At 37.8% G+C, this 13,689-nt stretch overlaps 1 protein-coding gene across 1 annotated transcript in view; it reads right to left on the reverse strand.

Annotated features, from left to right (window-relative positions):
* TLE4 (TLE family member 4, transcriptional corepressor) overlaps positions 1-13,689 on the reverse strand; it is a 134,946-nt gene that overhangs the window by 7,885 nt on the left and 113,372 nt on the right. Inside the window, 9 exon segments of the mRNA XM_079113860.1 lie at positions 8,410-8,486; positions 8,988-9,005; positions 9,007-9,182; positions 9,537-9,620; positions 9,623-9,646; positions 9,649-9,667; positions 10,886-11,038; positions 11,538-11,591; positions 12,542-12,661. Coding sequence (XP_078969986.1) covers positions 8,410-8,486; positions 8,988-9,005; positions 9,007-9,182; positions 9,537-9,620; positions 9,623-9,646; positions 9,649-9,667; positions 10,886-11,038; positions 11,538-11,591; positions 12,542-12,661 — 725 coding nt within the window.

Consider the following 13,689-nt stretch of genomic DNA (forward strand, 5'->3'; position numbering starts at 1 on the left):
TATTTGCCTCCCTGAACCTTAGTCCGAATCTCTAAATGGAAGAGAATGCACCTAGCTTGCACAGAGAACTGAATAAGAGAATCAATATCAAATCCAGTAACTACTCTTTCAGGGGCACTCTAAAACTTGCATTGCCTTTGGGGCGGCTTCATATCAGATTTTGTCTATAGATCAATTCACTACAATCGAGTGAATCATTAACAGATGTCAAACTAAAATTATGAACCTCTAAGGAGTTAAGTTTCTAGACACACATGCTTTAGCCAAAAAAAATTTTAGATGTGTAAACAAATATTGAAAAATAAAGTCCTATTTTAACACCTTGATTAGACTTGGCAATCACAAATCCTAGTAAATTCAAATGGAAAGAGAACTTGAAAAAGCATCTTGTGCGACAGACCCAAAGGCACACATGTGAGTATCTAGAATCTCCATGTCTAGTTCATAACCAGCAAAACCCCTGCGATTATAAAAGCATTTGGTCATAAAATGCAGTTGAAGCTAAAACACCTCCTTCAACAAACTCACCTCTATTTTTAGGGCAATGAACTCAGGAAGGGGATATGTGAGGCTGTAGGCATGCAGGTTGGGCTTCTGAAGGCAGGAGATGCCAGCAACAAGAGACGGGAGCTGGGCCTGTACTGGGGGTTATCATGGGCCACAGCCCATTTTGGAAATTATGTCATTCTATTTTGGCATGGAGTTTAGGAATGCTGTTTATGGGAAGAAGTTTACAAAAGACAAACCAAGTGAAGTGCTTTTTCTGGGTACACAAAGGCTACAAAGCTTGAACTAAAATCACTGTTGAGTTCTAGGATCAAATTAAGTTTATTAATTACCTCCTACATGCCAGGTACTATCAGGTACTGGGGTCAACAAAATTGACCAAGTCCTTATTCTTACACTAGCCTACATCCTAGAGAGGAAACAGGTAGTATACTAAGTAAGTTACATTATGTAGTAGTAAATGCCATTAAATCCCCACACAGGGAAAAAGGCACACTTTTACATTGCTGGTGGAGTTGCAAATTGGTACAGCTGCTCTGGAAAGCAGTATGGAAAATCCTCAGAAAACTTGGAATGGACCCATCTTTTGACCCAGTTATCCCACTCCTCGGTTTATACCCAAAGGGCTTAAAATCAGCAAACTACAGCAACGCAGCCACATCAATGTTTATAGCAGCTCAATTCACAATAGCTAAACTATGGAACCAACCTAGGTGTCCTTCAACAGATGAATGGATAACGAAACTGTGGTATATATACACAATGGAATATTATTCAGCCATATAGAAGAATATTACGGCATTTGCAAATAAATGGATGGAACTGGAGAATACTATGCTAAGTGAAATAAGCCAATCCCAAAAAACCAAAGTCCAAATGTCTTCCCTGATATGTGGATGATGATATATAATAGGGGTTGGGGGGGGGGTGAGGAGTGAGAGAAGAATGGAGAACTTTAGATTATGTAGAAGGAAACGAGAGGGAGGGGGTTATGAAAAATGGTGGAATGAGACAGACATCATTACCCTATGTACATGCATGGTTACACGAATGATATGAATCTAAATCGTGTACAACCACAGAAACGAAATAATGTACCCATTTGTGTACAATGAATCAAAATGCAGTCTGTTAAAAATTAAAAATAAATAATTTTTTAAAAAGCACATTAAATAAGTTACATTATGTAAGCAGCAAATGTCATTAAAAACACACACAGAATTTCAGATAAAAGAAAACAGAGGTGCAGAGTAGTCAAGGGCCCCTTTGTGAGGAGGTGGCATGGCACATAAGCTAAGGCCTGAAGGAAGGATACAGGCATTGCACATATCTAGGGGAAAATGTGTAGGTAGAAGGAAGAAATGCAAAGATCCTGGGGCAGAACTAAGCAAAAAAAAAACAGCGCATTCAGCAAAGTCACAGGAATTGAAAAGAGGGGTAAGGACCACATTAATAAGGATCTTGTAGGCTGTTATGAGAAATGTGATTATTCTGAGCTGAATGGGAAGCCACTAGAGATTAGTGCAAGGGACTAACAGAGGAGATTGTTATGACAATGTTAACATGAAGTTAACATTCTAAATGGCCATTCTGGTTGCTGGGTGAAGAATGTCTTGCATGTGGCAGGATAAAGAAGCATGTCACTAGTCAGGGGCCTATTACAGGGATGAAGTCATTGTCTAGGGTGTGGGAGATAGGAGGTTGGGAACAGAATTTGGATTTCAAAGGTTCTGGCTCGGGTAGAGGCAGAGAAGGTTATTATGGATGAGATGTTTGGATTCTGTAGGTAACAGAGACCAATTAGGGCAATGATTCATGTGAGATGAGGTGGTCCAAGACACAAGACAAAGTTACTGGGAATTGGTCCCCGAGGACACCAGAGTCACCAAAACAAAAGCAGGCTCTGAGCAGAACACTCTAAGCCATGTGTCAAGTCTTGGTAAATCAAGGGAAAACCCAATAGGGTGAAAGACAGGGGAGAGTCAAATGGCACATGTCTGAAGAAAGAAGAATTTTCACAAAGGATAGAGAAGTTCAATTCTAAAAGAGACTGGGGAAAGGGGCACAGGAGAACCACACCCTTTATTACCTCTACCACTAGTCCTACAGATTGTGAGATGCAAGAAAAATGAAAGGTAATTCCCTACTTAGAAGACTGCAGGAGAAGGGATGACTTTAGGAGAGAGCCAGATTTCAGTTCAGGCAAAGAGAGGAAAGCAGTGACGCTCTCATAGAAAGGCTGAGATTCTGAGGGATGCTGACCCAGAAAAAGGCTAATTGATTTAGCAATTAAGAGGTCATGAAGACTAAATCTTAAAGGAAGGAAAAGGAAGGTTATTTCAAGTTCAGATGGTGTTATACATTCTTAATGATAAGTTCTCTGAGAAAATATCCCCTTCTCCCCTCTAGAATCTCTAAATGATTTTTAAAGAGCCTTAAGAATTTAAATAGTTAAGAAATGAGACACATACTTTTCTTCAGTAGGATACTCTTCAACTTAACTACTCTGGGAACACCTACTATGTTTCTGGCACTTTCTCTTAAAGGAGTCAAATGAACTTCAAGAGCCTGTTGCATGAAGGACATAATACAATTCTGTCTGCTATCACAATATATAACATATTCAGAACTAGTAAAATAAAGTTCTAGTACATATTATCAAATTCTTTAACATGCAACTAGTAAAAAGATTGCACTGTGTAAGGGAAGTCAATACTTCTAGGAATCATAGAGACTTAGGCTCAGAGGACAATTCTCTTTCTATCCAACTGGAATGTCTCCAAAATGCAGTTAAGTACTTCCCACCCACATACTGTGATACAAACATCATGGTAAGGATAATAAATGAAGCATGGAACCCGGCCCTGCCTTATAGTCTAGGAATTATGAGAAAAGTATAGAACTGGCTACAATACCTGGAGATGAGTTTTAAAGGTAGAAGGGTTTTACCAAGGAGGGAGGAAGATGGTGGTAGGAATAGCAGAACACAGTACTCTAAAAGGAGGCTACTTGACCCAATAAATCCCTGGATTGGTTATAATCCAGGAATTCATTTATTTTATTTATTTCTAAAATTATTCAACAATAGTTAAGTGTTTGGAGGAGCTGGCCAGAGCACAATCTGGCAAAATATAATAGATATTTTTATCTTACCATGATATAAAAGGGGAGAGCCAAATTTCTGGTGTAAAAACTTCATAGATAGGATTCATTGAAGGGTTTTAGGGTAGGAGGAACATGACATTACTAAGATAAAGTCATTCAAATAAACTTTGTAGAAGGAATAGGATGGTGCTAGTTTGGGTCTTGAATGCCCTCCCCACCAAAGTCCAGATGTTGAAGACTTGGTTCAGCCTATGGAGTTAGTGGGAGGAGTTACTTGGGGGACATGAATGCATTATAAGTTTTGATAATACCTTTTAGGAGGTAAAGACAGGTAGCAGGAAGTCAGGTCACTGGGGAGTACCTTTGAAGGAGATATTGGGATTCTGGCTCCTTTCTATCTTTTTTTTTTTTTTTTTTTTTTTTTTTTTTGCGGTGCTGGGGATGAAACCCAGGGCCTTATGCTTTGCAAGGCAAGCACTCTACCAACTGAGCTATATCCTCAGCCCTCCTTTCTATCTCTTTTTGTGCCTCTTGCTGCCATGAAGTGAGTAGCTTCCTTTACCATGTGCTCCCACCATGACATCCTGCCTCATTACAAGTTCAAAGCAATGGAACCAACTGACCATGGACTAAAACCTCTGAAACCTTCAGGTGAAATAAATGTTTCCTTCTTATGAATCTATTATCTCAGGTATTTTGTCACTGTGATGAAAAGCTGATTAACACAGTTGGACAGGAGAAGTAAGAAATCATTATTCTGATAATCTAAGTGAGAGTACTAGGGGCCCTGAAGTAGGTTAAGTGCAAGGATGACAAGTTGGAAGTAATATTGTATGTAAAATCCTGCAGGACACGATTTGAGGAGAGCCAATAACTGAATTTCTGAGAATTAGAAAATCAGAAACAGCAGTTATGGGGAAAAAAAGGGGCAAATTGAGGATACCTAATATGCTACAGTACTTTCTGAATATATGAATTTGAGGTGTAAGGATGTTTATTGAGATGTCCAACAAATAAACAGAAACAAGGTTGAAAGAGAGGGTTTAGGGAATCAGACTAATAGTAACTCACGCTCTCCCACATATATACATATGCATATACAGCAGGTGAATTACAAGAGTAAAGAGTAATTTCTCCAACAGATATGGTGAAGGAAGCAGAAGACAGCTGAGAAAAGTTTGGACATTCTGATAGAACTATATTTCAAACTATTCAAATACCTGAAATTAGCTCTTTTTAAAACTTGTGCACTGAAGGTGTTTTATTTAGACCATCATCTTTCTATGAAGACCAAGTATATTTAAAGAAAGTTCTTGGCCTTCTCACCTCCACCTCACTTATCCTCTCTAATAAGGCCCAGTTGTTATGTTACCTTAATTTCTTTCAGACTTTGAAATATCTCCAAGTTTTCAACATCTCACAAGATGGGACTAAATCTTGAATTTGCAATTAAAGGTCTGACTGCTATACTTCAAATGCCTCAGAAGAAGGGAAAAGAACCTGAATTCACAGTTAAAACCAAATTGTTGTACTTTATAAAGTGTGATAGAAAATTAGGGAGCAACGATCACTGGTATGCCAATCAGCAAATCATAGCTGTTGGAGGTTTTTTATTATTTAACAGGTATTATTCATTTCAAAAATCTTTATAAAATAAACAAACAAAAGCAACAACAAAAATATTTCTGAATCATGAGCAGCCTGAAGCCCATAAACTTGAGATGTTTTGTTTTTGTATATTTATATGCCATATCCTATGATAAAATTAGTACTAAGCCTCATTTAAGAAGCAGATGAAGAAGAAAGTCCACTATGCTGAATTAAATTGTGCAGCCATGCCAATCACCTGAATAGACAAGAGGATCTAATATGATTATCAAATAAATTCTACTTTATTCATTACTTGGGACATGCATGCATTTTAAGTTTTGATACTATCTACTAATTCATTTTGTAAAAATTATTAGGCCAGAGATGCACAACTGCTTTAAGTCTTTGTGGAGAAAAACAGTTACTTTCTGAGTATGTGTGGTAGGAGGCCTTTGGGTGATTTAGTATATGTTATGTTCTAACACTTTATAAGGGTTTCTGTTAAAATAAAGTGTACAAAGTTTCATAATTCTGTACCTTATGATCTAGAGAGCCACATAATTGTTATATTCTTTTGTGCCAAAAAAAATCTATAATTAAACTGCATTATCTCTATGTGCATAATTGAACATAGATTTCTATGTTTTGATGCTCTGTTACATAAAGACATACCAATAACAGAAAATATGAAATTCAATTTACTCAATACAATCTTCCATCATTTCTGCCCCCTACAACACACTATACCTTCTTTTGCAAAGTACTTGAAAAACTGATAATACCCTGGGGCAAACTTGATAATATCCTGACTAGGAAATGATACTACAGGTGACTGAATAGCCACCACCTTATCAAACATGGTGCTGAACATATTATATTCTCAAGATGTTCAGATTATTCCTTCTTGTTGAAGAGTATCAGCTCTGGTACAGAGAAGCTGAATGGAGCTGACAAAGTTAAGCAACTGTAGGTAAAGTCATCCTTCCTAGTCAAAATTTAAACTTGGGTCTGTTACTTTCCTGAAAACTCACTCTGTCAACTACACCAAGCATGCTACATGTACTATATGCTCTTTTGGTTTTCCTGGTGAAGAGCTGTTTGCCAAATGCATTAGACAACACTCCATCACTTGCAGAAGCAAAAATTCTCAACAATCCTCTGATCCATCAACTTGCCCAAAAAGATCTTAAAATTTTTATATCCTAAGAGTCAAAACTAGAGGGAAGAAGGGAACTAGTTCAAAGCTCAGAAGCAACACAAGAGTCTATAGCGGTTTCACTAGTCCAAACCAAGTTTGTCAGTACTTCTTTAAATATACACAATACATTTATATACCTGTGGTCTCAAGTCAGCAGTCAACAAGGAAAGAAGCCTCACTTCATTTGTTCTAGTAATTGTGAACTTATTATAGCTCTGGGAGCAATTGCTAGTTACCTAAATGGTAAATAAGCAGCACCAGAGAAAAAGGAAGGCATCTCTTCCCTAAAGGAGCACCTCTATTTATCCTACCTATTCATATGGAACTTTTAGGTATCTGAATTGTTATTTGATTAATCCTATGACCTTGTTATTTAGTTGCTGTGTAAAATAGACCAAGCTTTCACCTTCAAATACATCAGAGTCTTGACTATCAGTCAGTCAACAATTATTTGCAGAACACACACAGGTACACAGAATTTTATGGTAATTGATATTTATATCTTCAATTCTCAAGGAACTCAGTCTAATTTGCCTTGTTTCCTTTATTAACCCATCAAATATTTACTAAGCAACTTGGCTATAGAGCCAGCATTGTGTTTGATGCAACAGGGAAGTTTAGGATAGAATTTGTAGTGAAGTTAATTACAGAAGAAGAGCCAAGAAGCTTAGTCATCAGATGAAAAGTGAAGAAAGGGTCAAAGTTAGACATGTTCAACACTGAGGGCAGGCAACAGTGGGAGAAAAAGAGGACACACAGGAAATACCAGGATGACAATCAAGTGTCCAAGTATGTAGTAGTGAAGAAACAAGCAAAGAGAGGTTAGAGAAAGAATAAATCAGTACATATTCATTCATTCTTTGATTAAATTGATATAGTGATCACCAACTAGGTACCACTTAAGGTACTTGAATTCTATAACTGAACATGAAAAGTTTTGTTCTCACAGAACTTAAATATTAAGCAGGGAGAAGTAGATAAAGGTTATAAATAAGCATAAAAGGAGTAGTGAAATGAAAATGAACAACAGGAAGGGAAAAAGGGATATTTTCAGACAGAATGCTCTGAAAATATGGCATCTAATAGAGACCTAAAGTGAGACGGTCAGCAGCATAAAAATATGTTGCCAAAGGACTAGCAGAGCAAATGCCCTGAGCAGGCGAGCCACCAGGGACGCTGCTACTGAGCGTCTAGTCTGGATAGCACTGGAGACTGAGGAGGTCGTGTATATGGCATGTATCGTAACAGAGAGGATGGATGCCCAAAGAAAGTACTGATGAGAATAAACAAGGCAATGAGGGTCTTCAAGGGATGCTTCCCAAAGAGGAGTAGTAGTAAAGCCAGCTGGGATTTTAAAGGCAGAGCCAGTACTACTTTTTTAGTAAAGTCTTCATATCTGGGAATATTAAGCCAATTAGCAGTGCTTGGATGGTAATATAAAGGTACATCAAAGTCAAATGAAGACTGTGAAATGAGATATTGTGAGATTGGAATGTTCAAGTGGAGGTTGAACAACCAGTGTGTTGTGCTTGATTTTTGATGATTCAAGCGGGCTATGAACAGAGACTCAAAGGCCCAGCTCACAACAGAAACAACCAACTGAGCAAGCCACCTTTTCTGGAAACAAAACAGCATTAAGATTGCCCTTATTTCATTTCAGTCTTTGAAGTTTAGTAGGTCTTTTTCCTACGTGTTCAAATTTTGAGCACCCAGGTTTGCAGATAATAACCAGACTTTCTGAACAAAGAACTGCCTTAAAATCAGCAATAGATATGGAGAAGACCTGACTGTTAAGAGCTGCCTCTGCAATTTGCGTTTTCCACAGTAAAGCCTGAGATTTTAAATGGAAAATACAAAACCCCACCTTATTACATCTTTTCTTGTTCTAAGAGAAAATGAAGGAAGAAAGTAGGAACACCCAACATTGTCTAGCAGCGCTCCAACTCTAAAGGATCAGCAAGGGGCTCGGCTTGGCATACAATTAGTACAAAATGCACAAAGGTACTCACGGTTTTCCTCCTGGAATGCCTGTTAGATTTGGAGGTATTGCTGGCACACGCATGTGATGGTGTGGATCAAACCCCACCTACAATATTTCCCAGGAAAAACAAAAAAAAGCAAACAGTTAATATTAAACATATTTTATCCTCAGCATCTTTTGTACAACCTGGGAAACAGACCATTTAAAAATAAATTTTAAATACACAGAGTATTTACTGATAAAATGATAGGATGTTATGGTATTACAGTCCACATACTTGGGGTGAAACACACACGAAAAGATCTATACTAGTGATTACTTAAGTTCATGATGAAAACGAGAGGTTAATTACATTCAATACACTGTGATCTAATTTATAAGTCTAAAATTTCCAAAATACTACTAATTAAAAAACAGAAAAAAAGAAAACTCTCACTTTTCAAAAGAAAACAGATCTTAAGATATAATCACATGTATCTTAATTTACAAATACACTCAGACCTCTCTGTATTAATACTTCATATATACAAACTACACTCAGATACAAATATGCATGACAACCCTCTGTGCTCTGAAACACTGTTTTGTAACAGCCTTTAAACCTACCACTGGAGATCTTCCATAGGGCGGCCGGCGCAGCAGCAGCGGCGGCGGCTGCACTCATTTGTGGGGAGATGTTGTGCAGTCCAGCATAAGCAGCTCCAGGGCTGGTCAGTTCCCCATTCATTCCAGCATGGGGCACAATCCCAAATGGGGTTGGATATGGACAAGGTACGGCCATTGGGGTCCGTAAGCTGGACGCTACAGACCAAAATATAAGGAGAAAATACAGAAATGAAGAGCACAGGAGACAATATTGAAAACATTCTTAATATGCCAAAAAAAAAAAAAAAAAAAAAAAAAAAAATCCACAGTTCAAAAGAACTTATTTTAATATTCCCCAGACTTCATAGGGGTTCGTTCACCATATTTCATTGATTGCTTACCACGTACCAGACGTGGTTGGTGCCAGGGCTTGGTGTGGGATAAATAACTTTGTCTAACGGCCATTCAATGCTGGTCATTAGGACTTTTAATGTATTACACTATTTAAGTTGCTTTAGAGTCTTTAAAAACAAACATAAATATATCATAGGAAAATTTTTTTTTACTAACCCAAAGGGTCCACTCCTGGTGGTTTTCCAGGTACAGGCCTCAATCCAGGAGTGGAGTTACTGCCTGGGGTGGGTGCATCAGTTCGGGAGTAGGGGTATTGGATTTTGAACAGGAGTAGTAGATTTTTCATTCTAATAAGAGACATAATGAAATAAACCAGCCATGAGAATATGGTTTTAATAATGATATTACACTAAAGAAAGTAACAGGAAACAAATAGAAAGAAGAATAAACTAGAAGTGGTTCTTCAGCTTGGACCTTTTCTTGCATTAATTAAAAAGATTTAGCAAAAAAACAGACCAATGTTCAGAAGCACATGAACTGAAATTGACCGAGAGAGTAGATCATTTCTAGAAAACAAAGGCTAAAGAAGGTTGATAAATCATGATATCCTAGCTGATGGGCAACTTGTTATCTCTGCTGTAAGATTGAGTGGCTGGACTTCTTTAGTGAATTATTCTTGCCAGAAGAGGTTCCTTGTTTAACAGGTCCCCTTAGAAAAGACCTGAGCTTGATTTGTCATAGAAACTCAGATAGAGGAGATGCTATTTTAAAAAGAAAGTAAAAAGGTCAGAAGGCCAGAAGAACACAGGGGGAAACAAAAAAACAAAAACAAAAAAACTTAATCTAGCCTTCTTTTAGATATAGCTTCCTAATTTGCAGATAAATTGCAGAACTTCCTTTCCTTTAGCTGTGAATTTGAAAGGTTATTTGAAAACTGCATTCAGTTGTGTGTGTGTGTGTGTGTGTGTGTTTTGTAATGTTGTATTACGAGGAAATAACTGGTGAGGAAGAAAGAAGATGTACCATGCAAAAATGCAGTCAACTACAGGAGAGTATACTGACTTGTGAACTGTTCATTTCTGCACTTGTGACTTGTGGTGTGACTCAAAGTATACTTTTTTTGTAAATGACAGATTACTTTTTAGATAGGAAGGGAAAATTACTGCAGTCATATATAGCGTGGTAATTCAAAGCTAGCAACAAAATCACATCAAATCCCCAAACTAAGTTTACCATAAACCACAGGTGACAAAACCACCTCTGTAACCCCAGTGTATATTTTTCATCTGTACTAAGACATATTTCAATTTCTTCATATCCTGCTTCTTTACTTACAAAAGGACTCACAAAGCAAACACCCATCACTGTCAAGTTAATAAACTCATTCTGCTCCAAAAATACTTTTGTCAATTAAACTTTACTGAATATACACATACATCTGGAAATCAAAGTCCTGCAGAAAAATGTGAAAACCCCCAAAATTGAAAAAAAAAAAAAAAAAAATCAAAATCAAACCCAAATACTGTGAAACTGGCACATGAAAAAGATGGAAAAGAGCAGCTTACAAGGCTAAGTTCTTTGGATTTGGAGGAAGGAGTACTGCTGGAAGATGCAATGGAGGCAGGGCTGATTGGGGCATCTTTCTTGAGCAGGCGTGTCTTGTCCAAGCCATTCTCACGAGGGGAATGTGCTGGGCTCCCTCGAGGGGAAGATGGATCCTACAAAGGAACACCATGGGTAGTAATGCTCACAGTGCATTCATGACAGTGGGGTCTCTGGGTGTGGTTAATTCTAGCTGAAAGCATTTAATAGCTTAGAGGTACAATATGTTCTGGAAAAGTTAACAAGTTAGACTTACTGAAAATGCCAAGGGAAATATTTGGTATGGAGGCCAAAGAAAATACAACAATACTTATAGTATTTATTTAAAACAAAACCAAAAATCAGAACTCCACTAAACTGGAAGCTGACTGTCAATGAGATCTGTAGGTTGACCCACAGATTCACTGTGGTCAAAGAGGCACATGGTGCACTTCACAGAAAAGAATAGCACCAAAAAAAAAGAATGAGTAACATATAAAACCAGTAATACATAATTTATCATGTAAAAACAAGTGGGTCCATTTAAAAATTAAGAACACAAATTGGATGCTGATAGTATGGATACTAAAAGGTCTTTGCCACAGCTGGTGGGAACAGGAACTGCCATAAACATACCTCATTGGAAACATCGACCACCAAGTTGTCATCACTCTTCTCACCATCACTGTCCTGCATGGACAATCGAGAAGCATTATCTCTTCCCCCAGCCAAAAGAATTAAAAAAAAAAAAAAAAAAAAAAAAAAATCCACATTTTTTTTAGCTAGCTTTATCCTGGATGAGTCATGAGTCCTGACTAATTCTTCTCTATCAGAGTTAAATACTTTATAATACATTATTTTCTTTAATCTTCATGATGACTTTATAAGGTAGATAATGGCTTCACTGTCCAGCTTAAAAAAGAGGATGATGGTTTGCTTATCACTCTTGAATAGAGGCTGCAAACTAGCATGCCCAAGCTAAATTGGGCCTACAGATGGGTATGATTTGGTCTGTCACTGTTTAAAGGATCTGAGTAAGTAGACACAGAAAGTGGGAGGTGAAAAAATCCAGATTTTCAACTTCTCATGGGATCTGCAGAGAAGGCATCGCCTTGGCTTCACAGTTTCCATCCAGCTATCTCCCTTTTCTTGTGTAGTCTGCCTAGCCCTACCAGAGAAAGTGAGCTTCAATCCACAGTAGGGACATCTGGATAGCTCTGCAAATTACAGTCCACAAAACCTGAGATATTCCTCAGCACATGAACCCACTGAGGCATCTTAACTAATTTTCTGATTTTACATTTTTCCTTAGAATTTCTAGTTAACCACAGAAAGTTCAACCATCTTGAAGTACACTGAGGAAAGTAAATACACATATAGAAATAATAACACAAAAGACCCAAATCTCTTGTGAGTTGCTGGATGAAGCACTGTATTCTCACATACACACTCACCTGAATACACATAAGACTTCAAGCTAGCCAACTGAGACAGAATTATAAATATAATCAATATTTTTCCTCCTAAAGCATATTATCCTGTGTTCTCGTATTAGCTAGTAATGGTCAAAAGGTAGAGATGATGCTGATAAAAAGCAATTCAAGTTTGGCCTTCCCCAAAGCAAAAATGAATGAACTTACGTAACGTGCTGCTATTTCCTTTTCTTCAGTTTTCTGCTTTTTGCTTTCTGAGGAGTAGTCTGTGGAATTTCTGTGCTTTTCAGCACCTCGGAAACTGGCTGATGGGGATACCGAAGAGCTCTGGAATTAGAAAGGGAAGCAGGGTTGAGAAGCATTGATTGTTCATTTAACATCTTTTATTTATTTTTTTAAACACCCGAGACATCCCCCCCAACCCCTTTTGTTCCACAGTAAATACTTGCAAAGCTATTAAGAGGAGAGAGGGCAGGAGATGAAAGTAATAAGAAAAAAAAGGCATAGAGGGAAAGATAGTGAGAGAAATGAAAAGGGAAAGGGAATGGGGGAGGAGAAGAAAAAAACGAGGCAGGGGGAGGAGAGTACAAACAAAAAAAGAAAGGCAGGGAAGAGTGAAAATGTAAAAGACAGAATGAGTTTGGTCTCAGGTATATGTTTATACTGTTTAAACACAAAGTTGGGAAAGGAAGTGGACCCTGGAGAAAGGAAGAAAGGAAGGCAGGCTTTTTTTTCCCCTTAAACTGTTGTTAGTTAATGGGATAGCCAGTACTTTAAAAAAGAGAAGGTAACTTTTAGGGATTAGAGAGCAACTAAATATGGTGGTCATATGACATAAAGGTCATATTTACAGAATTTTGCTCAGTCTTACATCTTAAGAGCCTGAAAGAAGCAGAGGAGGAGGAAACATGAACTTTATTACTTTTTGACTTTTAGAGCTGTTTGTTTTTTTTGTTTTTGTTTTTTTTTTTTTTTTTACATCTCTGTAAACCCAAGAAGCACACACTAGCGTTTGTAGTAGAGAAAAGGGTCCATGCCTCAGGAGATCACAGTCTGAAGCTATCTTCCTTCACCTACGCTCTTTCAAGGAGCTCCAGCTGGAGGAGTCCCCACAGAAAACAAACACCAGCAAGGAAATCTGAAGCCCAGATGTTTCTCTTTGCCATGAAGTACAGATGGTTTACCAAGCATATTTGGATGGTATGAAAACCAAAAACCATGGGTAAAGAAGAGAGAAAACTGGAACTACCATTAGTAACTATGTTACAGACTGACAAAGAGCTAAATAAAAGTGAGGTGCAAGAGGAAGAGGTCTGGAGCAGGACCGCTTTGTTAAGGGTGGACAGTAAGGCATT

This window comes from Sciurus vulgaris (genome assembly GCF_902686455.1).
Source record: "Sciurus vulgaris genome assembly, chromosome: 15".
NCBI lineage: Eukaryota > Metazoa > Chordata > Mammalia > Rodentia > Sciuridae > Sciurus > Sciurus vulgaris.